Below are 20,766 nucleotides of genomic sequence, written 5' to 3'. Positions count from 1 at the left end.
TCTGGGGTGTCCCTGCTACAGGCATCACTGCTCCCTGACAGAGTCAGGCTCCAGAAGAGAAGATCCCCTTGTCCACATCCAAGGGCCGGGGAGCTCCCACGCTGATGGCTCCTTGATGATAAAACCGCAAGCAAGGGCTCTGGCTGGAGCCCCCAGACCCAGGGAACCAGCACCACCCTGGACACCCAGCCCCAGGTACCCAGCCAGGGAGAAACCCACCAAGCAGCACAGCCAAAAAGCACAGCCAAGCAGGGTGAGTTGGCCCTAGTAGGCAGAGCTGGAGGCCTTACAGTGGAGGGGTACAGGTAGGCTTAGAGGTCAGAGGTGGAAGGCATTACACTGGCCTGGAGGAAGCACTGCAGAGCATAACTCAGGGACAGGCCAGGCACAGAGGCAGCAGCCAGGCTTGGCACATCGCTGGCACTTTGGAAATCCTTGGGAAAGCTTCAGAACACTCTTCATGGGTTCAAAGGCACCCTGCAGGCACCAGTCAAGCTCTGGCCCTTGAGCAAACCCTCAAGCGTGTGGTTTCCAGGCAGCCCAGTTCAGCAGCTGCAAGCAGAGCCTGCAGAGTCTGCAGCGTGCCAGGGCTGAGCCCAGGTCCCTTTGCCAGTGCAATCCCGATGCGGTGATGGGGTGCAAGAGGAAAGCCTGGTAGTTCTCCCTGAGCTGGCCTGTGATGCTGCTGGTATGGCAGAGACATGCAGACAAGTAGCGGCAGATAGCTGCAGCCGGAGGCGTTGGACAGGGTGCACCCAGCTCCCCCCATCACGCAGCACGATGCCTCAGGCTCCCCTGCTCCATCTGCTGAGCCCTGAAAGGGAGCACAAAGGGGGCTGGGGCTCTGCATGGTGCCGCCTTGGCCCCTGCACTCCACTGCGGGGCTGGGGAGTGTCTGGGAACCAGGCACAGCAGTGGTGGGAAGCGAATCTGTCACAGAGTGTGGCTCTGGAGGGACAGTGATGGCAGCTGGCAGCTCCCCAGCCCTGCTGGTGCTGGGCTCTGCTGGAGTGGGAGGAGGGCACCCAAGGACAGTGTCAACTCAGCAGCCCTTGGCGCGCAAGCTCCCAGGCTGTGCTATCCCATCAGCGTCCGACTCCTGCCACAGCCCAACATTGTCCTTGCTGTGATGGAGTGGGTGGGGCTCCCCTTCTGCCCTCCTCAACTTGCCCCACACCAGACCCCACAACTGCTGATGCAGGGTGTACAGAGCTGCTCCTGAGGGACACCAAGGGTCTGAGAGATGGAAAAGGCACCTTCTTCCCCAGGCACCCCCATCTCCCCAGCCCACACAGCCCAGCTGTTCCAGGGGTGCTGGAAGAGCTCACCCCCCTCCCCACCAGTCTCCCTCTTCTGTGGGTCAGGCTCTGAGAAGCATCCCCAGCCTTCAAGGGAAAAGGTGGCCCCCTGCAAGGGGTATCAGGTGTCCCTCTACAAGGGATATCACAGCCAAGCTGGCCTTGGTACATGGTAGATAAGCCATGCAGGGACGATGCCCTCATTTCAAATGTAACAAAGCCCCCAGAGCTCTGAGCTGCTTTCTGGTAGCCACATGAGGGAAAGATGCTGCACCGCCTGCCCTAGGCTTCTCAAAATCTCCCTGTGCATTGCCTGTGGTGTGGGACCTGAGCCCCCGCCGCATCCTTCTAGAGCACTTACCCCTGTCACAAGCACCTTGGGTTTATCAAACCACAGCACAACAGGGAGAGGGGGAAACTGGGGCAGGGAAGGAAATGACACAGAGTCACAAGCTAAAATGCAAAGCATGGACCACCCCGGGGAGAAAGAGACCACGCAAAACCAATGGAGTATCTCCATAAGAGTGCTGGAAAACAGCCTCCCACTAACTCTCATCCCCAGCCTGGGAAGGGAAAATCTTCACACCTGCTCTGAATGTCGTGAAGGCTGCGATAAGCCCAGACAGGAATAGAATTCACTAACTAGATGCTTTCCCTCCTCCAAATGAAAATGCAGTCTCTCCTCTCCTCTCCTCTCCTCTCCTCTCCTCTCCTCTCCTCTCCTCTCCTCTCCTCTCCTCTCCTCTCCTCTCCTCTCCTCTCCTCTCCTCTCCTCTCCTCTCCTCTCCTCTCCTCTCCTCTCCTCTCCTCTCCTCTCCTCTCCTCTCCTCTCCTCTCCTCTCCTCTCCTCTCCTCTCCTCTCCTCTCCTCTCCTCTCCTCTCCTCTCCTCTCCTCTCCTCTCCTCTCCTCTCCTCTCCTCTCCTCTCCTCTCCTCTCCTCCCTCACAGCACCCCAGCAGCCGCAGTGCCCGGGCAGCAGCATGCACACTGTCCCAGCTTGGCTCACACACCCACTGCCAGGTTTGTCGAGCAAGGCAACACCATCCACGTTGGAGAGCCCTGCAGCCGCTGGCCAAGTGCACAGGGCAGGGAGGAACATGGCCAGTGTTGCTGAGGGGAGCTGGCTGCATCTGGCACCCTCAGTGAAGACATGACAGCACCCCATTCCACAGGAATAGAGCTGCAGAGGAGGATGGCTATTAAAAGTGCTCAGCATCCAATGTTATTATATTATTTACCTCCCTCATGGCTGCAGCCTGCCCTGTTTCTGCGCATGCCTCCTCCTGGACTCTACTAAGGGAGATGTCTCCCCCATCCCCTCCAAAGAGATGAGAGGATGCGTGCTCCAGGGACAGGATCTGTGGGGATTGCTGTGACACAGTAGTGACAGTGGAGACCTAGAGCTCAGGCAGTGCTAATGGAGATGCCCATCCCTGGGTATCAAGAACAGCCAACAGAAAGTGTCAGAGTCCCTCCAGAAAAGGAGGGATTGTTCAAGGGGCCACCCAGTTCTGAGCCAAAAGTATCAGGCATTGCTCTAACACAGTCATCTGAAGCAGAAGGGCTGGGAATATCTGAGCAAATCCTGAGTCCCTTTTGATGTCCAAATACAGCCCCATGGTCCCAGCAGGCTTACAAATAGGGTATTTCTGCTGCCCACAACCTCTGAGACACTCTTTCTGGCAGGACAGATGCTCTGCTTTTCCCCTTCTCCTCATTTCAGTAAGGGGGGGACTGGGATCTTGTCCTGCCTGAGAGAAGCTTGCTAAACCTTCAGACCTGTGCTTTGCAGGCAGGGAACTACTCAGAGGTAGTAATCAACTCTGGCCAAAGAAATTTTCCAATAAGTAAGGAAGGAAGTGGGGCGAGGGAGTGTGGAGGAAGCAACAGCTGTGGTCGTGTCGTAGGCATTGCTTATTAATTATAGCATAGCCTGGGAGCTGGGCACAGGGGAGAGCTTCAGATCAGGTCCTCTCTTCCCTGACACCCCTTGATCTGGGATTCTGCCAGCACCTCCCACGTCAATCCTACCACAACTGGGGCTGAAGACCAGGGAAGCTGGAGCAAACACGGTAGCCTGAAAACTGGCAGTCTGGTTCTTCATCTCTTTTCTGTAGATCGAAGGGTGGAGAGAAAGGGAGGGGAGCCTGGCACAGCTCCTGACCAAGCTTAGTGTGCCATCTGGCATTTGGATGCAACACAAGGGGCTGAGTGGGAGGCAGCAGAGGGACCTGAGTCTTCTGGCCTGACGTTGGAGGGATCTCGGAGAGAGGGAAGGAGTGAGGACTCCAGCAGCAAGGAGAGAGGCGTTTGCAAACAGGAGCCAGTAGGTCCCTGGGCACTGATCCTGCCTGTGGGAAGGTTTTCATGATTCAGTCAAGAAAACATACGACCTGGAAAAAAAATTTTATAACTAAGAGGCAAATAAAACTGTCTTGCCTGGGGAGCTTCAGCTTGGCAGGATGAGGCAGTATGTCTGCCCTTTTCCTCTCACCCTGCTACGAGCAGCAAGAGTTGCTGAAGGAAAGGGGTCCCTGTGGTGGAAAGTGATGCCAGCTGTTGAGCTGAACCAAGCAGGGATAAATCCAACTTTTGGGGGAGCAGCAAGGATTTGTTGAGACACCACAACTGTTCAGATGGCCAGGACAGCACAGAGGTGGGATTAGCAAAGTGCAGCTTTACCAAGCATCTTGGGCAAACACTGGGATGGAGGGTGTCCTGCCCCAGAGACAGGGTCTGGGATGTACAGGAAAGATTTAACAGCCATCCACTTTTGCCTCCATCTTCTCACAATGTGATTCCTGGGAGGCACAGCCTCAGTGGGTGAAGAAAACCTCCCGCAGTATTTTTGCATCTGCACTAAAGTAACCTGGATGAAAGAAACCTTCCTGCTTCAGAGTTCAGGCCAGAGGTGGAGTGGCATAAGAAGGAAAAAAGCATCCCCCTTGGGCAGATCGTATCCTGACTAACCCCACGGCGGCTGGGCTGAGCCCTGCCAGAGATGGAGGACACGTCCAGGCATAACCTGGGACTGGCTTGCACCAGCAGCAGAGGAAAGATGCCCCTTTTCACAGGCCTTGGTGCAATGCATGGTGGTGGAGATGTCAGGCATGACAGGTCAGATCCCCTGATTATTTCTTCCCATCTTGTTTCTTTAATTAATCTCGAAGAGAGAGCATCCAACCCACCGGCATCCTCAGACTTTGGTGGGATCATTTCTCTCACACCCCCCAGGTCTCCTGTGCACTACTGGAAAGGCCAGGGTGAGAGGAGCTCCTGCAGCCCTCCAGCTAGCAGGCTCTGCCTCCTCCCCTGTGCTCAGCATCCATGGGCAAGGCCTGTGGGATGTCCCAGGGAGATGAGCCTCTGCTCCCTCTGCTGAGCCCTGCATCTCACAAAGCCAGCGCAGGCAGCAGATGGGCCAGTTTGTCCCTGCCAGCACAGGCAAGGGGGCTGGAAGGTAGGAGGTGGAATGAAATCCAGTCTAATTAAGGGTAATTACCATTCATCCCAGGAAGGGGTAGGAGACAGAGCCCACATTCTCCCTGTCTATTAATAGCTGTCAGCAGCTGCACGGTTCCTGCTGGGACCCAGGGAGAGCGGAAAGCTTTGGGAGGAGCGGCAGCACAGAGAGCATCCTGCTCCCCTGTCCTTCAGCACTGGCTGGGCAGGGTTTTTTTCTCCTTACAAGATGTCATTTTTCTTGCCATTTCCCCCAGGACTCCAGGAGATGCCGGCTGCTTTTAAGAAGTGTTTTCCAGCAAGAGCTGCAGGGAGCCAGCCAGAGGAGGGCCTGGAGACAGCGTTTTGGAGCCAGTCCCTGCTCCTTAGCATCCTCAGTTTGCTGAGTCCCCCCAGTTCTGGCAACTTTCTGTGCTCCTCATTGAAAGGATAGAAGCCATTCACGCAAGAGGACTCCCCCAGCACCAAGGACAAACCTTGCTGGTTCCTGCCCTAGTGAATCCCTTTGGTGTCAGGCAGACATCAAACACCAACTGCCTCCTCTCAAACCTGACCTTCAGCTGCACCCGCAGTTCTTCCCCCTGGAGAGATGAACTGTGTCTGACAGATGGGGATTGCCTCGCTGAAGGCATCAGCTAGAGAAGTTGCCCCACATGGCAGAAAGGACTCAAATAAAATGATATCCTGAACTGATATGGTGACTTCTGGCTGTCACAGAATGATGTGAGGACAAAGGGGACTGCAGGAGATGGACTAGCAGAGCTGGCTGGGTAGATACATGCACAGAGGTTGGGGTTTTTTTTCCCTTCCACTCCTGCTACCTCCAGCTGCCACTGCGAACAGTCTGCCGCTTGCCGTGGGCAAAAAGCTCACCAGATGTGTTTGTGCCGTTCCCAAGGAGACAGCTGGTGCTGGTGCCACCCCACCAGGGAGAAACCAAGAAGCAGATTAGAGGAGAGCTGCTTGGCTGCAGGGTGTCTCAGTGGCCAGGCAAAGCAGGGTGCAGGAGGGAAACGTTCTGTGCCTGGGCACCATCCTCTCCTGCTCTGGCACTTGGCAAATGCCTGGCAATAGTCTCTGTCCCAGCAACACCCAGCACAGTTTCACTGCCGGTACTGCACGGCTGTCAGCAATCCTTGTGCTCAGAGCTGCTGGGGTGAGGGGCCACTTGGTTCTCCTTCTCGCAGCTGCTTACCTTGAAGTGGAAGATGCCTAGATTGAGAGGGGCCACATCCAGCATCTTCTCTGAGAGGAGCAAGGCTCTGCTTCTTGCTGTTGCCGAAAGAAACCAAGACAGCCAGAGAGAAGGGAAATGTAAGAGTGGAGGTTTGGTGCAAAGAGGGAGCTCGCCAGGCCAGCCCTGGAAGGGCAGCTTGGTATTTTAACTGCTGCAGGTCCCTGCAGCACACAGGCTGCATACATGTCACCAGTCTCTCTCCCTGGGTGATCTTCAGCAAGCGCAGCCTGCAGTGCTATGAAAGACCATTTGGGGATGGAGCAGAGGTTTGGAGCTCTGACAAAGCCTGAGCTTCTGGTGCCACAGCTTTAGAAATCATACCCAGTTGTGAGCTTTAAGATGTGGGCAGACAAAACAAGGATTTTCCCTTCTTTCCCCTCCCCAGGATGACATGCTGCTGCCTTCAGCCCCACATGACTCATCTGCCAGCAAGTCCTTACAAACATCCTTAGAGACAAAGAAATCAGAGCGGGAGAAGCCAGGTAGGGTAACATGTTTCTAGTCCATCATGCCTGGGACACTAAAACAGGTTGTCACCCTACAGCCACAGCTCTGTCTCCAGAACAGCACCCAGATCTTCACATTAGCATCAGAAGATGCCCTGTGGGATATGTTCCTCCACAGAAGGCACTGAAGGACGTGGCTCTTCTATTTATTTGTTGTGGAACGAAGTTCAACTACTGTTACACTGTCCTCAAACTCCAGGCAAAGACAGCAAATCTGACAATGCACTACACCATCAGAGGCACTGTCTGGGGGAAATCTGAGACCTGGCAGCTGAAGGGATAGAGAGGGCAGCTAGGATTTGCTGGTAGAATGATGCTCTAGTCACTAAGGCCAGGAAGCAGTGCCTTCCCCCATCCCCTCCCTCAGATGTGAACAGGGGGAATGCAAATGGATATGGGTGTTTTACCCTCCTCACAGTCAGCTACTTCATGGCATTTGAGGAGCAACTGCCACTGCACACCCCACTGGAAACACATGCTAATGTCTACATGGAAATAAATGCTAAGGTAGATACAGAGTTAACACAGCTGGTTTTTGGCTACCACTAATTGTTTTCAGCATATGATTCAACACCTGATTGCATCCAGTTCAACAACTGACTGTAACGCTTGGGCAATATTGTCTCTGGCAATCAGTGACTCTGGGCAGACACAGCTGGAGTCCATTGGACCATGAAGTCTTCAGAGATGACATTTGCATTATATTAGCAAATATAAGGTAAGCTAAAGACTTCAGTCTTGATGGCTTTTTGAAGACTCAGCTCAGAAATGAGCACAGTTGTGGAGGCAACTCAGGGGGGCTATTTCTGTGGATCTGGTTTGGCTATCTCCTTTGCTATTCAGGAGTCAAAATGAATACAGGCATGGAAATCAGTGCACGAGAAAATATTTCTAGCTTTATATTGCTCTCATTTCTGCTTTTCAAGCTCTCAAAAGCCCTGAAGATGTGTTCCCAGGAACAACATGGTCAGTGTGAGGCCAGAGTTTGCAAAGGGTTTTGAAGGCGTCTGACACCCCCGCTGTGTTAAACACCAGCTTGACAGTGTCACTGGCTTCTCAGGAGTTGAGTGACAGAATCAGGCCACACCTAGAAAAGAAATACATTGCTGACAAAGTCTAATGCCCCATCTTTGAAACTGACAAATGAGGCTTCAATCTTGACCTTTTTTTTTTTAATCTGTGCCTCTTTGCATTTATGGTTTTGTGGCTGAGCCTTTTGAGTAATCTTGGATCATGTTTGTTACATCTTCTTCACAACCAGGAGGTATATTTTATATGAAAGTCAGCACAGCTTCCCAAAAATGCCAGCTATTATGGGACTTGCAGGACTATCATGAGAGCTGGCACCAGTATTACGTATGCTCCCACAGGGCACAGGCTGGCTACACTCATCACGTACCCGCTACTGAGCACATCAGCATTTTGAAGGAGTGAAAGAAAGCCACGTTTCAGTCTGAAAATCTACTGGCAAATACCAAAATGCTTAGATCTGAGAAACGGGAAAGAGGAGATGCGTGTTTTCATCCCTTTGTTTACTCTCTATATTCCACAGCATCATGTGTGCAGTTGCTGCCTTGCCGAGGATTTGGGTCTTCCCCCTGCTCTACAAGAGGGTGTTCACTAGCAGAATGGAAAAAGAGCAGACCGAGGAGGAGAGAGATGGGCACGCAGCAGATAGACCAAGATCTTGCTGTGGTGGTGTTCTCAGATTTTCTCTCCTCCCTCTCAGACCTGCCTGCGATCTGTCATTCAGGGGTAACAGCCCCAAAATGGGAGGCCTTGAAGCAAGCCAGTTTCAGGCACTGACAGCATATCTTCAGCGAGGAAGTTGTTGCGAATACTGATGAGCCTTAAAACACAAATGTGCAACAAAACAACTATCTGGAGCACAGCAAAGCCTTCGATGTTTCAATGCTGGTACCTAACCATTCAGGGAGCGCTGCCCGCCCCGTTCTTGCCACGCTGCCGAGATGCCACAGCAGCTGTCACTGCAGGAGTGTACAGGACCTCAGCAAATGTCCCCACCAGCACCGCTGGAGCAGCTCCCCGGGCCAGTGCGGGGTGTGAGGGACCTCGTGGTGAGCTCACACCCTTCTTCTGTGCTGGAAAGAGGGGTGCCAGCAAGGCCCAGGGTCGCGGGCCTCCAGCGCTGGGTTTCAGCAGCTGCAGTGGGGCGGGGTGACGGGGGAGCGCGACCCCAAATCCCATCCCTCCGACCTCCCTGCTGTTTCTTGCAACCCCCCGCAGTCCCTGGCAGCGGGCAGTGTGCGGCGGCCGCCCGCAGAGCGCAGCACCCTGCTCAGGAGCCCCGGCCCGGCTCGGCCCCACCCGCGGCCCCCCCACGCGACGTGGGACCGGCTCCCCCACGAGCCCACACCCCACACACCCCCTCGGGGTGCCACGCGTGCCCGGCCCGCGAGGGGCTCCCCACGCTCCGTTTCTGCCCTCCGCGGAAGCGCCTTCACCGCCCCGCCCCGGCAACGGCCGCGTCCCCAGCGACCGGCGGCGGCGGGCGAGGGCCGGCCGGGCTGGGGGGAGGCGGCCGGGCCGTTCGCACCCGCCATCCCCGCAGCCGTGGGCAGGGACAGCCCCGGGCCGAGGGGCGCGGAGGGACCCACCCCGCGTGTTTCCCGCCCGAGCTGCGCCCGCGGCACGGCCGGGGTCGGCCGGTATCCCCCTCCCGCGGAGCTCGCGTCGCCTCGGTGGACACCCACGCCCCCCACACCTCTCCTCGGCAGTTTGCAGGTCTTACTCTTCATCGAGCGGCCGGGCTAACGAGTCTTCTTCCCTCTCCGGGACCGCGGAGAGGAGCTTCGCTGGGGGGGAGGTGCGCAGGATGGCGCCACCGACATTTCAGGGCGCTGGGGTGGTGGGGCTGGCGGGGGCCGGGGCCGTTAGCAGCGGGCAGATGTTTTCCTTGCCTCCCGGGGGCTGACAGGACGGAGCCAGCTGCGCGGGGTGGCCAGGGGTGCAGTGGGCAAAAGTGCTTTCATGTCTCTGACATCCCTTTGGGGCAGTGACCCACACCTGGGCGTGCTGACAGATACCCAGGACCGCTGGCCCTTCGTGCCGCCTGGATTACACTGATAACATTAACTGTATTCGCAAACGGCTGGCTGGCCTCATTCTGCCCAGGCTCCTGTTACAGACAGATTCCATTATATCTGAAGCTAAATAGATTCCTCATTTGGCATGCTTTTTCTTTTAACTTACTTAAAGCCCATTGCAGAGACTCAGCCCCTCGATGAGCCTGCAATATGCTGTCCTAATGCACACTGAGCATCAGCCTTCCGAAGTGCCAGGGAGCGTGCAGGTGGAAGCGGGATCAGCAGTGCTAGCCAGCATGCGGGATCACTTGCCGATGTCCCCGCTCGCCTGCGGGAGTGGAGGTAACAGCACAAAGGCCAGGGCACCTACAGACCAGCTGGCATTTTCAGGGTGCTGCTGCAGTGACGTGAGAGCTTCCTCGATTTCTGGGTAGGCTGAGCTTCAGCGCGAATGGGATCTCGGCTGGGCTGTAACTATCCTCAGGAAGAATTTCTCTTGTACTTACAAACTCTCCAGTAAATGCGGTGTTTGCAGTTGCTCCATTTCTTGGATCACCGTACTGCTGGTAGGAAGCATCCCGCCAAAGGTCACCGGTTTCCATGCAACTCTTCTTTTTTGGTCTCTCTGGGCTTTGGCGTGAATCGAAAGAGCAGAAATCTTTTATTTCCAGATCAAAACAGGTTCAACTGAAGGTTTGTTAGGCATATTAGGTAGCAGCGTTAAGTTGGTTGTGTGTGTGGATTTCTGTCAGCTTCTTCCTGGGAAGGGAAGTGTGATTTTTTTTTTTTTTTAGAATTTTTAGTGTCATTTACCTTTCAGCCTAATCTGGGTGTTAAATGACATAAACTGGGAATTTACTACATGACCCCATTCGTTGTATATCATTTAATAAAGCCTTTTTAGCGTAGGTGACTGATGTGTATGTAGAGTGGGTGGGAAGGAGCATGTGTTAATGTTGTTGACGTGGCTTATTGATAGTGAATTACAATGCTTCTCCGGTGTTTAAATACACGCTTAACAAACCTGGCTATGGGAACTGGCTTGGCATGTTAGCTCTGGCTGAGTGAGACTCCTGCAGCCAAGGCAGAGGGGATGCAGTGGAGAAAGAGGCCTTTCCCCTGCCGGTAAGCACACCTGGTGGGGTGCAGCAGCACCCGGTGGGGTGTGCTTACCGTGCTGGGGTGGTGGGGGGAATGGATGCGGTGCGAGCGGTGACTCAGCGTCAGACGCAGCTCCCCCCCTCCGCCGGCACCGCAGGCGTGGGGTTGATTCAGACGGCTTGCGTACTGGCAGTCGCACGCCGGCAGCCTTGCTTTTGCTGGCTTCACACCGAATGCTGAGTGGGGATGACGGAGTCATCCGAGCTGACTTCTTGTGGAGCTCAGGTCGAGGGAAGGTTCCTCAGCAGCCCGGACACAGGCACCCCCAGCTGTCTTCTTCTCCTTTGGGGTCACCCTACGTTGGGGCTGGCCCACAGCTGGGTGGCACGCACTGGCTGACCTCCCGCTGCAGGTGAGCTTTGCTCAGCGAGCTTCATCCACTGTATGGAGGGGCTGCACTGTTTCTTGAGCTGGGTTTCAGCTCTGCCTGAGGGCAGCTGTGTCTCCCGCTTGGTCTCCAGGAGCCCCTTTGGCAGTCTGACATGTGCCATGGGTTATGTACCCTCTAAAATCAACCTGCTATCAGTAAACTGGCAATCAGATCATCTGCTGGAACGCAGCCATGAAATAATACTAGGCCACCGATGCTGCACTGGCTTTCCCCAGCAGCTGGCCTTTCACATTTGCTTCCAAAAGGTCAGGAAAGCCATCAGAAGCTCCAATTAGCTGTGGCTGGCCCGGGGGACAAAGTGACGTAGATGCTTTTTGAATAGGACAAAGGACTGAGCAAGGAGAAAACATTTTTCCTAGTCACTTCTCCTCTATTAATGCCACCTCACTGCCATCCAGCTGTGCTTTTCCCTTCTGCTGAAGTCCATCAAGCACCAAGAGTTGGGTTTCAGATGGGTCAGTGTGCTGTGGAGAATCAGGCCTCTTCTCTTCCACCTCAATGGTGGCCTGCCATCAAGCACCTTCCTCTGGGGGCAGGGAACTTCAAAGAGAAAGGACTCCCAGTCCTCACATGTGCCTGTCACCCATTCCTTCTCCTTCCACACCCACCCTTCTTCAGAGCTGGCTCCCTTTTTCTACAGCCTTTGCCTTTGCCATCCGTACACCAGTGCTTCCCAGGAAATACAGCTTCCCTGCCCTTGGCACGCTTCATCATCCTGCTCTGTGACAGAGGATGCCCTGCCACTGCCATCTCCACCCTTTCCTGACTCTCATTCTGAAACAGTTCCTCTCTTCTCAGGCCTGCTTCAAGTGCATTTGAAGAAGCCTTTGCTGACATATTTGCTGCAGTACAGCATGAATCATTTTGCTCTTCCCCTCTAGTTCTCAGCATTTCACAGATCTCCTCTTTTCCCCTTTTGCCGGTTCCTTTGCAGGCCCTTCCTCAGATGCCTTTTGGAGGGGAGGGGGGAGCAGAGGGAGGAACACTAGCAAAGCCAGCTACAAAGCTTTCAGAGAGAGGGGCCTGTGCTGACTGAGGCAGCACAAACTGGGCGGGCAGAAGAGAAGGGAGCAGTCTTGTGCATGGGGAAGATGTTTCATTTGGGGAGCACTGTCTGGCTCACACCCTTCACAAAGGAGGAGCTGTTTGGGATCAAAGCACTGTTCAGCTGAGGGATGTTGTGGCACAAGATGGTAGTTATTTTCTGTGAAGGATGTTACTACAGGATCCTTTTGACTCTACTGTGATGCAAGGCCACCTTTGCCCTGAGGCATCCTCTTGGTCTTGCAGGAAGCTGTCCTCACCTGTGACATTGCCATCCATCCATCTGCCTCATGCTTCTTTTAGGTGTCCTGCAGTCTCTAACTGCCCAGCCCTGTGCTACAGCCCTGTTATGTCCAGTTAGTCCCAGTAAGGATCAGCATGGGTCTGTATGCCCTGGGAGGTGCTTACCAAGCCTGGGTGCTCTTGTTGAACCCAGAACTCAAGGGGCAGACTCCTTCCTAGTGTCTTCTCTGCCTCTTTCAGACCAGTAGGACTGGTAAGGAAACCATTAGGATGTCCAGGCAATAACCATACATGTGGGATCCTGATGGCTGAGAGCACTGGTCCTGAGATTGGGGTAGGAAACAGCAAATGGGAAACTTTGGTCTGGAAAAGCTCCACAGAACTAATAAGACTGGGCATCCTGCCTTCTGCTCCGGGCTGGTTCTTGTAGCTCATATCTGCTTAGGCTCAGTGTGGTCTGAACAGGTCTGAAACATCTCATCAGTTAATGGATGTTTGGAAGAAGTTCATCTGGAGAGTAACTGGGAAAAGCGGAAAAAAAACCCTGAATACACTTATAGTGTATTCATCTGGAAAGCATCTGTCTTTAAAGAGTCATAAGAACAGGCATACTGGATCAAACCAGGGTATGGTCTGGCCCAGTATCACATCTCTGACAGTGGCTAGAAGCAGATGCCTGGAGAAGAGTGGAAAAAGAATGCAAGTATGTGTGTTTCTTTCCTCCAGCACTCTCCCCACCTCCAGCTGTGTTTGTCACACTGAGCCAGATGTGGTTTCTGTGCACTGAATCATTCTCAAGGGTTTTCTCTTCCATGGACTTATCCTGGAACCTGCACAGTCTCAGCATCCACAACATCCCATGGCAAGGAATTCCCCAGTTAACTGCAGACCGTGTGAAAAACCATCATTTTCCTTTGCTTTAAACCCAGCTCCTGTCAGCTTCACATACTTCTTCTATTGTAAAAGACAGTAAATAATCAATTCCTGTCCATCCTCTTCAGCAGCACTCTGAATTAACACCATGTTACTATCTGCTTATTACATGTGGTACCTAGAGACCTCTTTGTACAGGGCAGTGTATAAAGATAAGGCTGAATAATAGTTGTTTTGCTGCAGTGCTTCCAGTCCAAGCAGAGGAGGCAGGCAAAGGGCAGGGGCCAAGTGCATTACAGGACAGCAGTGTGAGCAGAGCATTCTTATCGCTGGCCTCTTTCTAAAGTTGCCTTTTTCTTTTGCAGGCAGCCCATCTGGAAAATGTGGTGACTCTCAAGCAATTTTTCTCTTGCTTCTGAAGGAGAAGTGGGTCCTGAGCAGGATGCAGCAGCCAGTGGCTGGTGACAGGAGCGCAGCCGTTCCCTCACTGTATCCATCCCAGGCCAGACTCGCTGCTGACTTGTACTCCACACACCGCGTCATTGAGGATCCTGAGTGGTCCCTCACCACTGTTCCCCACCTCACTGAGCTCTGCCTCCAGCACATCGTTCACAATTTCGAGAGTAAGCAGGAGCGTGTTTCCCTGGGACACATGGAGATAGAGCAACAGTCCCAGAGAGCAGAGGGTCAACAAGGCAGGCAGATGCATCTGAAAGGCAGAACGTGGTGCCCAGCCCTGCCAAACGAACAGATGGGAAGAAATATCCCCTCAGGCAGCTAGTTAAACAAACTGTTTAGTTGCTAAGTATGCACTTGTACACTCCAGGGATGGCTGTAGTCCTCTGGGCTGCTATCCAGTATGTGACTCTGCCCTAAACTTGTCCTATTGTTTCTTCTTCCTTCCATGCTCTGCTCGATTCATTTACCTCAACCATGGTAAGGGCTGTGCAGTCGCTGTTTCCTTCTCTTGATTCATGCACGTGTTATGGTAGCACTTGAGGATGGAGCCCCATTGTGCTGAGTGCTGTACGACGAGATGGAGAATTGCTCCCTGCCTGGAGGAGCTGCCATCTCAGAATATGTATTGTACTCACAGTCTCAGGCCTTCTCCACAGCTTTTGCTGGTGTTGTGACAAGTTATATCCTCAGGCAGGGAATGTGCTTTTGAAGCAGGTAGATTGATGAAACATAGCAAAACAGAAAAAGCATGTCTCATCTGAGAACTGGCTGGGAAGGGTAAAGGGAGGGCCTACCTATCTTTTTGGCTGACTCAATGATGTGGCAGCAAAGATCAAAGATAGGTCTAAGGCTATGTCCACATTGGGACTGTAAGACAGTACAGAGGAGCTCAGTGCTGCCTCATACCAGGAGCTGATGGTACTTGGGGGTCTGACCTGGGACACCCTTGCAGTCCTATCAGCCTGGTCAGTCAGCCTGATGCCAAATGGATTGGACCTACACTGCGTGCACATAGAAGCAGTGTGCTCAGTGTCTTGGGGACCCTCATGCACCTGAGCTGTGTGGCTGCGTCTTGCCCACTGGTGTGGCCTAAGTGAGCCCCAGTGAAGCTAGCCCAGTTCTGCCCCACCCCATATGTGTCCCACCTCTGCTTGTGTCATGGGACTTTGCAGAGAGGTCACTGCAGTGCCAGCTGTAGGACACTGGAGAATAGACTCCAGGAAGAAGCTGTGGTCAAACTCTGGGTGTCCTTAGGATGGAAATGCCACAGAGATAGAGGAAATATAAGGCTAACCCCACTTTGTGTCTCAAAATATGATTTTCCGTGTGCAGATAGGCCTCTCCACTGATGATTTTTGTTACTCAACACTACTGTGTACATGTTACCAAGCATTCATGGTGTGAGTATGCATGGCTTTCCTCTGGTGTTTCTTACCACAAAGAACTTCCACCAGACAGAAGCCAGCTGAGACTTAGGGCGAGCATCAGAAAAGACATTGAGGGAGGGAAGCTCCTGGAAAAAGAGAACTTTTATTTAAACAAGGTGGACCTAAAGGCTAAGAGTGCCTCTCAATGGAAAGGAAAAGGAATCAGTTTGGGGTAAGACAGACACCTGAGTTCAGATAAAAAGGCATGAGGACTTGCATGAAGAGCACACAGACAGTTGTTCTCAAAGATCATCCTTCAATATGCTTAGAAACCAAAGGGGGAAAGTTCAGCAAATCACAAGCCAAGCTCTCCCATCGCTGTAAGGCTGAATTAGCTCTCTTGGGAGCAGAAGTCCTGCTCTGAATATAAACTGCATTCAAACTAAATTTAAACTGGGAGAGAAGTTTCTGATGCAGTTCCCAAATGTTACGGGAGTAAACCCAATTACACTGATGTTTTATTGTAAAAGTTAGAAATCCTCCAGAGAAAGGTAGGAGATGAATCCTACACATTTTCTGCCAGTTTAGCTCCCTGCACCAACCGCTGGCAACTGAGAAAAGAGCCAATATCAGCAGAGGGGAGGGCATAGGCACACAACTGGGGGCCCGGGCAGAACCCTAGTGCCAGCTATGGTTCCTACAGCCCAGACCAACCTCTCCTTCTCTTCACCCCCTCCAGAGAACCCTATTGTGGACCGTCTACTGCCTGAGCACCAAAGGAAAGTGTTGGACAGGCTCTCCACTGGCCTTCCACTTGCTGTGACTGCCAACCTAATAAGCGATGAGGACTACTGGAAGAGGTGCTGCACGGAGCGCTGGCGAGTGTGTGACATCTCCAACTATGGAGACAGCTGGAAACGGATGTTTTTCGAACGTCACCTGGAGAACATCCTGAAATGTTTCATCCCTAACACCACAGACCCCAACCAGGTCCTAGAGCTCATCCCATTCTGCAAAGACTATGTGCAGAAACTGGAGGTTGATCAGTTTCTGCCACCACTGCAGGTGGATCAAAAGGAGGAGAGGGATGACCTCTCTGATACAGAGAGTGATTTTGGATTCAGCAAGGTCTCTATGCATCACTATGACCTGGGAGTCCTCATTACTGCTCTTCCTCACCTTGAAGAGCTTCATCTCACTTATGGTGTGAAGGACTGCGGCATGAACTTCGAGTGGAACCTCTTTAACTTCACCCACCAGGACTGCTGCAACCTGGCTGTCGCCGTGAAGATGTGCCACAACTTGAAAGTAACGTATCCCCAACTGAACCTCAGCTAGACCTTCAAATTGGCCAGGGATAGGAACGCAGGGACAAATTTTGACTGCTGGCAGCAGCCTTCCTTTTGCAAGTTGCAGTCTGCCAGAGTGCAGAGATGTTAACTTGCTGGCCTAGTGCTGAGTATCTTGTTATATCCTTGTTAGAACAGGTTGTCAGAGGGTCAGTGAGAAAAATACTCACTCCCACAAAACATGTTCCCTGTAGTGCAAGAGAAAGCAACACCCCTGTATAGTTCTGGGAGGGAGGAGAGAAGCCCAGAGAGAGATTTTCATAAGGAGTTTTTGGTAGTTATGCTCAGTAAATACATGTCAACATGCTCCAGAGGAGCAGAGACCCCCGAGAAGAGCATGGAGAAATACTCACATTTGCCTTAGAGTGATGAGGGGTTTTCCTTCTGGGCACTAACATCATCTTCAGTTCTGTGTCAACTGTAGTGCAGACACTCAGCCCCTCCAAAACATCAGTGGGCATTGCTATCCAGAGTGCAGCCAGAGAGGCTGGCTGAATGCTCTCCCCACGGATTGACGTGCTTTGAGAAATATTTGTCTGCTTGGCTTCCAGAAGAGAAATTATCTCTCCTGCGGCTGTTAAGGTGCCCTGGCCACGCAGGACATTGCCCTTCACAGAGAGCACTGTGGTTACCACTGGTGCACGTGCTCATTCAGACAGTGTTTGACTGTGAGCTGGGTTGAGTTCTGCTGTTACTCTCTGCAGATGCTTGGGCAGCTTTGTCTTGTTTTAATTTACCCCCCTGTGTCAGAGATCCTGTGGAGTCAGAGGAGAAGAACAGGCATTTCCAGGAGATGAACCATTTCTACAGGCATCTCCATGGGACATGAGTGGCATGCCCTGCCTGCTGGAAGTATCTGCCCATTATAAACGCAACTACTTGAGTCTACTGGATAAAAGTGTCTGAAGTGAAGGGGGGTGAATCCTGTCTGGTGGACCATAGGCTTAACATCCTTGAGATCTTGTACAAAGCTCAATCCAAAGTGCTGGCTGTTTTAGTGTCCCTGTCCTTTATCCCCCCAGGTTTTCAAGCTGACACGAAGCAAAGTGGATGATGATAAGACCAGGCTGCTGGTCCATAACTTGCTGGATCACCCCTGCTTGGTGGAGCTGAACTTGTCCCACAATCTCATTGGGGACAAGGGAGCACAAGCTGTCGGCAAATTGATCAACCGCAGCAGGTTAGAAACCCTCAATCTGTGTAACAACCGGATCAGTCACCTGGGGGCTCAGGCTCTTGCTCAAGCCCTGGCTGAGAACTCCACCCTGACCTCCCTGAATCTGCGCCTCAACCACGTAGAGGACAAAGGTGGGGAGGCGGTCGGCCATGCCCTGCTGACCAACAGCACCCTGAAGTCCATCCATCTGGGAAGTAATAGCCTGTCAGAGCCAACTGCTGCGCTTTTCTCCCAGGTCCTGGCTCAGAACGCCACCCTGACAAGCATCAACTTCTCATGCAACCACCTGGGGCTGGTAAGAGAAACCCCTTCTCCCTGCAGTTTGTGAGCCTGCGTGGTGGACTTGCAAAGCAGATGCTGAGCCTGCCCTGCCTCAAAGTCACAGAGGCAAATGCATCCCTCACTTTGCACTCTTGCTGTGATAACAATCAGCTGCGAGCAGGGAAGAGACTCTAGCAGAGGCAGGAAGGACATCTGTGCACGCACATTCATTTATCTCACTTGTACATCTAGCTCTGTTCACAGGGCTGAATCTGGCTTGCAGGCTTTGGGATTTTGGGCAGAGAGGGCTTTCCCCCCCAGGAAACTGAAAACCAGGGAGTATGTCTGGGAAAAATCACAGCCACTTCACATATGTGGGAGTAGATAATGTTAGGTGGCATGAGACAAGGGCCTTATGCATATCCTCTGTGCTTTGGATCTGCTGTGCCATCTGTCACTCAGCAGCACACACATAATGTCACCCTTCCCCGAATCTCTCCTGTCCATCACACACTCAGAGGAGACTCTCAGAAAATTGTCTCGGTTATTGAGCTTCTTTAACTCACCCTGCAGCTCTGGAGCAGTTTCAATAGGTCGAGTCACGTCCGGGTGCTTGTAAGTAGCTCCTCAACCACAGGCTTACATTTTCTAGATAGAGGAGCATCCACAGATCTTACTACAACCCTAAGAGCTGCAGTATGCAACATGCCCACAAACCAGACTGCTTCTCTTCTGCTGGTTAAAAAGAGCTTTAGAAATCTGAAACTAGACAGCCAAATGCAATCATGCTGGTTTTTAAACTTTCTGCACTGCCTCAATTTTTCTCACTGTCACAATAAAGAGACAGCAAGACCAGCTGTCCCTGCTGGCAGGAATATTGGCATCAATGTGTTTGACAACGGTTTTAAAAGGATTTGATGGCAGAAAACCTTTTGTGAGTTCTGAGTTTTATGATCCTGGACATGGAAAACCATTTGAGTTTAATGATACAAGGGGGCAAAGGTTGGAAAGGATAGAAGGATTTTTGCTTAATAAATAATAATCTCTGTGTTTAGTATCTTTCTTTTGATGAGCTCTCCTGTTACCCATTTGTGAAGCTCTGTGGCAGCCCAACAAGTGGGATGGTGGTATTATCTTTGGGGAAATGAGGTTCTTTGCTAAAGATGCACCAAATTCTGACCTCTGTACCCCATTGAAAAAAAAAAAAAAAGACTTTTTGCTCTGTCCTTTTTGGCAAAATGTCTATGAGGCAGGGTGCTGGGCTGAGGGGACCACCTGGATGGAGGAAATGGGGGCAGGAAGTGTATGTGGTACCTGAAAGAGAATACCTGTGGGGAAAAAAAAGTCGAATTGTCACATCCCTAAAGACAGTACTTCAGGTAAGGGAGGGAAATACCCCAAGGTGAGTTGTCTCCCTAAGGCTATCTACATTGCATTTTCTGTCCCACGCAAGTTGGACTTCAGTTGTGTGAGATGTTCCCCCCAGGAAAGCCAACCCAGCCTGGGAAATGGCATCCAGGCAGGAGACTGCCAGTACTGGGGCTCTCACCACTGCCAAGATGAGGAGCAGCACACTAATCACACTGCCCTTTGTCCCCAGCCAGCAGTGAGCTAGGGCCCGGGGGACAGGGAGAGCAGAGACTCCTCTCAGGTTATCATTGCCAGCCGTGCTATTAACCAGCCTGAGCTTGAGGACTCTTGACATGGTACCCAGAGGGCGTCATTAGCATGTGTCATATCACTGAGTGCTGCATAAGGTTACACTCCTTCCCTGTGTACTTCTGTGAACAACATTTCAGGCTTGGGTGAAGGCCTTCGTTCCTTTTGGCACCATCTCATGGGCTCCCCATCACCAGCAGCAGAAGTTGCCCTGGGGAGGAGGGAAAGGGAACAACACACTTCACATTTGGATCTCCTCCTTTAACCCCCGCTTCTCACCCATTTGCAGGATGGTGGGAAGCAGCTGCTTGAAGGGCTGGCAGGTAACAAGTCTTTGATTGAGTTCGACCTCCGCCTGGCAGAGGTGGGTGAAGAGACCGAGTACCTCATTCACCAAATTGTGTGGTCCAACCAGGAAGCGGCGAGGCTGGAGTCTCCGCAGCACCCCCCTGTCAAACCCCTCTAAAGAAAACGCTCCAGAGAGCAACGAGCTTTGCGGTGCAGTGTTGGAGATACTTCACTTCAGAGGCTTGTTTTTATTCGTATTTCTGAGAAACACTCAACTTGTGGCTGTCACCACAGCCTTTCCCAGATCCCCATCATCCAACCTGTGACTTAATATGAGACGTTAGACCTCATCGGACTGTAGCGGCATCACAGAAGCAATCTGCCTCTTGAGCCCTCTCTCCCACTGCCCCCAAGACTAAATCCCACCTCCTGTGGTGTTTCTTACATGCTCCGGCAGCAAGCTTAGTTCAGGCAGCTGGATGTTGTTCCACCTGTAAAGCAGCTAAGGTGAAGTATCCACCATCTAAATGGTCTGGCCCAGACCTAACCTTCAGGGCCGGCAGCTCTTTTAGGCTTTTTGCTGAGGAGGACATGAGATGCATAGAGAATAGAGGGAATGTTGTTTCTAGTTCCTCTGCAGCTTTTTCTCGCTATTGCTCTGCTCAAGGATTTATTCATTTTTATAGCAAAATCTGTCTGGAGTATAACATATGGGTGGTGAAAACTAAAAAAAAAGAATAGATTCAATAAATGGTAGGTCTCTCCACCATGGTTTCCTGCTTTGGGTTGCTATGCCTTTGATCAGTGCTAGCCGGCTTTGCAAACAGGTGAATTCTTTACAACCAGATGCTCACTTTAACTAGTAGTGCTCTTCTGTGCAAACCTGTCAAAAAAATAGGTGTTTCACATAAGTTCAAGCTAGAGGAGTCCCTACAGGACTGCTG

General features: G+C 52.3%; 2 protein-coding genes across 7 annotated transcripts in view; one reads left to right on the top strand and one right to left on the bottom strand.

Annotated features, from left to right (window-relative positions):
• LOC141941178 (uncharacterized) overlaps positions 1-9,327 on the bottom strand; it is a 16,616-nt gene extending 7,289 nt beyond the window's left edge. Inside the window, exons 1-2 of one of the 2 annotated variants that reach the window (XM_074863470.1) lie at positions 9,256-9,327; positions 5,956-7,590 (exon numbers count right to left, since the gene is read on the bottom strand). In XM_074863470.1, coding sequence (XP_074719571.1) covers positions 5,956-6,178 — 223 coding nt within the window. In that variant the 5' untranslated portion in view covers positions 6,179-7,590; positions 9,256-9,327. Of the gene's footprint in view, positions 1-5,955; positions 7,591-9,228 lie in introns of both variants that reach the window. The other variant, XM_074863469.1, reaches the window with a different exon arrangement.
• Positions 9,017-20,586, top strand: DRC5 (dynein regulatory complex subunit 5). 5 transcript variants are annotated; one of them, XM_074863448.1, is made up of 6 exons: positions 9,183-9,248; positions 9,733-9,892; positions 13,628-13,885; positions 15,828-16,396; positions 17,460-17,909; positions 19,824-20,586. In XM_074863448.1, exons 2-6 carry the CDS (start codon positions 9,748-9,750, stop codon positions 19,998-20,000), a joined length of 1,599 nt encoding a protein of 532 aa, XP_074719549.1. In that variant the 5' UTR covers positions 9,183-9,248; positions 9,733-9,747; the 3' UTR covers positions 20,001-20,586. The 5 variants fall into 5 exon arrangements, with proteins under 5 accessions (XP_074719554.1, XP_074719549.1, XP_074719551.1 ...); XM_074863450.1 differs by having other exon boundaries at positions 9,210-9,248; positions 9,723-9,892; XM_074863452.1 differs by lacking the exon at positions 9,183-9,248 and having other exon boundaries at positions 9,588-9,892; positions 17,460-17,745; positions 17,850-17,909; positions 19,824-19,995.
• The last annotated feature ends 180 nt before the right edge of the window (positions 20,587-20,766 follow it).

Source organism: Strix uralensis, chromosome 3, assembly GCF_047716275.1.
Source record: "Strix uralensis isolate ZFMK-TIS-50842 chromosome 3, bStrUra1, whole genome shotgun sequence".
Taxonomy (NCBI): Eukaryota; Metazoa; Chordata; class Aves; order Strigiformes; family Strigidae; genus Strix; species Strix uralensis.
The sequence above is the reverse complement of the archived record's forward strand: the minus strand, read 5'-3'. Positions and strand labels throughout refer to the sequence as shown.

What these genes read in the sequence shown, in the direction of transcription:
- DRC5 (XM_074863448.1), top strand. Translation starts at nt 9,748, where the DNA reads ATGAGCCTGCAATATGCTGTCCTAATGCACACTGAGCATCAGCCTTCC. An exon ending in CATCGTTCACAATTTCGAGA is followed by an intron (nt 13,886 to 15,827) that starts GTAAGCAGGAGC and finishes CACCCCCTCCAG; the next exon opens with AGAACCCTATTGTGGACCGT. An exon ending in AGATGTGCCACAACTTGAAA is followed by an intron (nt 16,397 to 17,459) that starts GTAACGTATCCC and finishes TTATCCCCCCAG; the next exon opens with GTTTTCAAGCTGACACGAAG.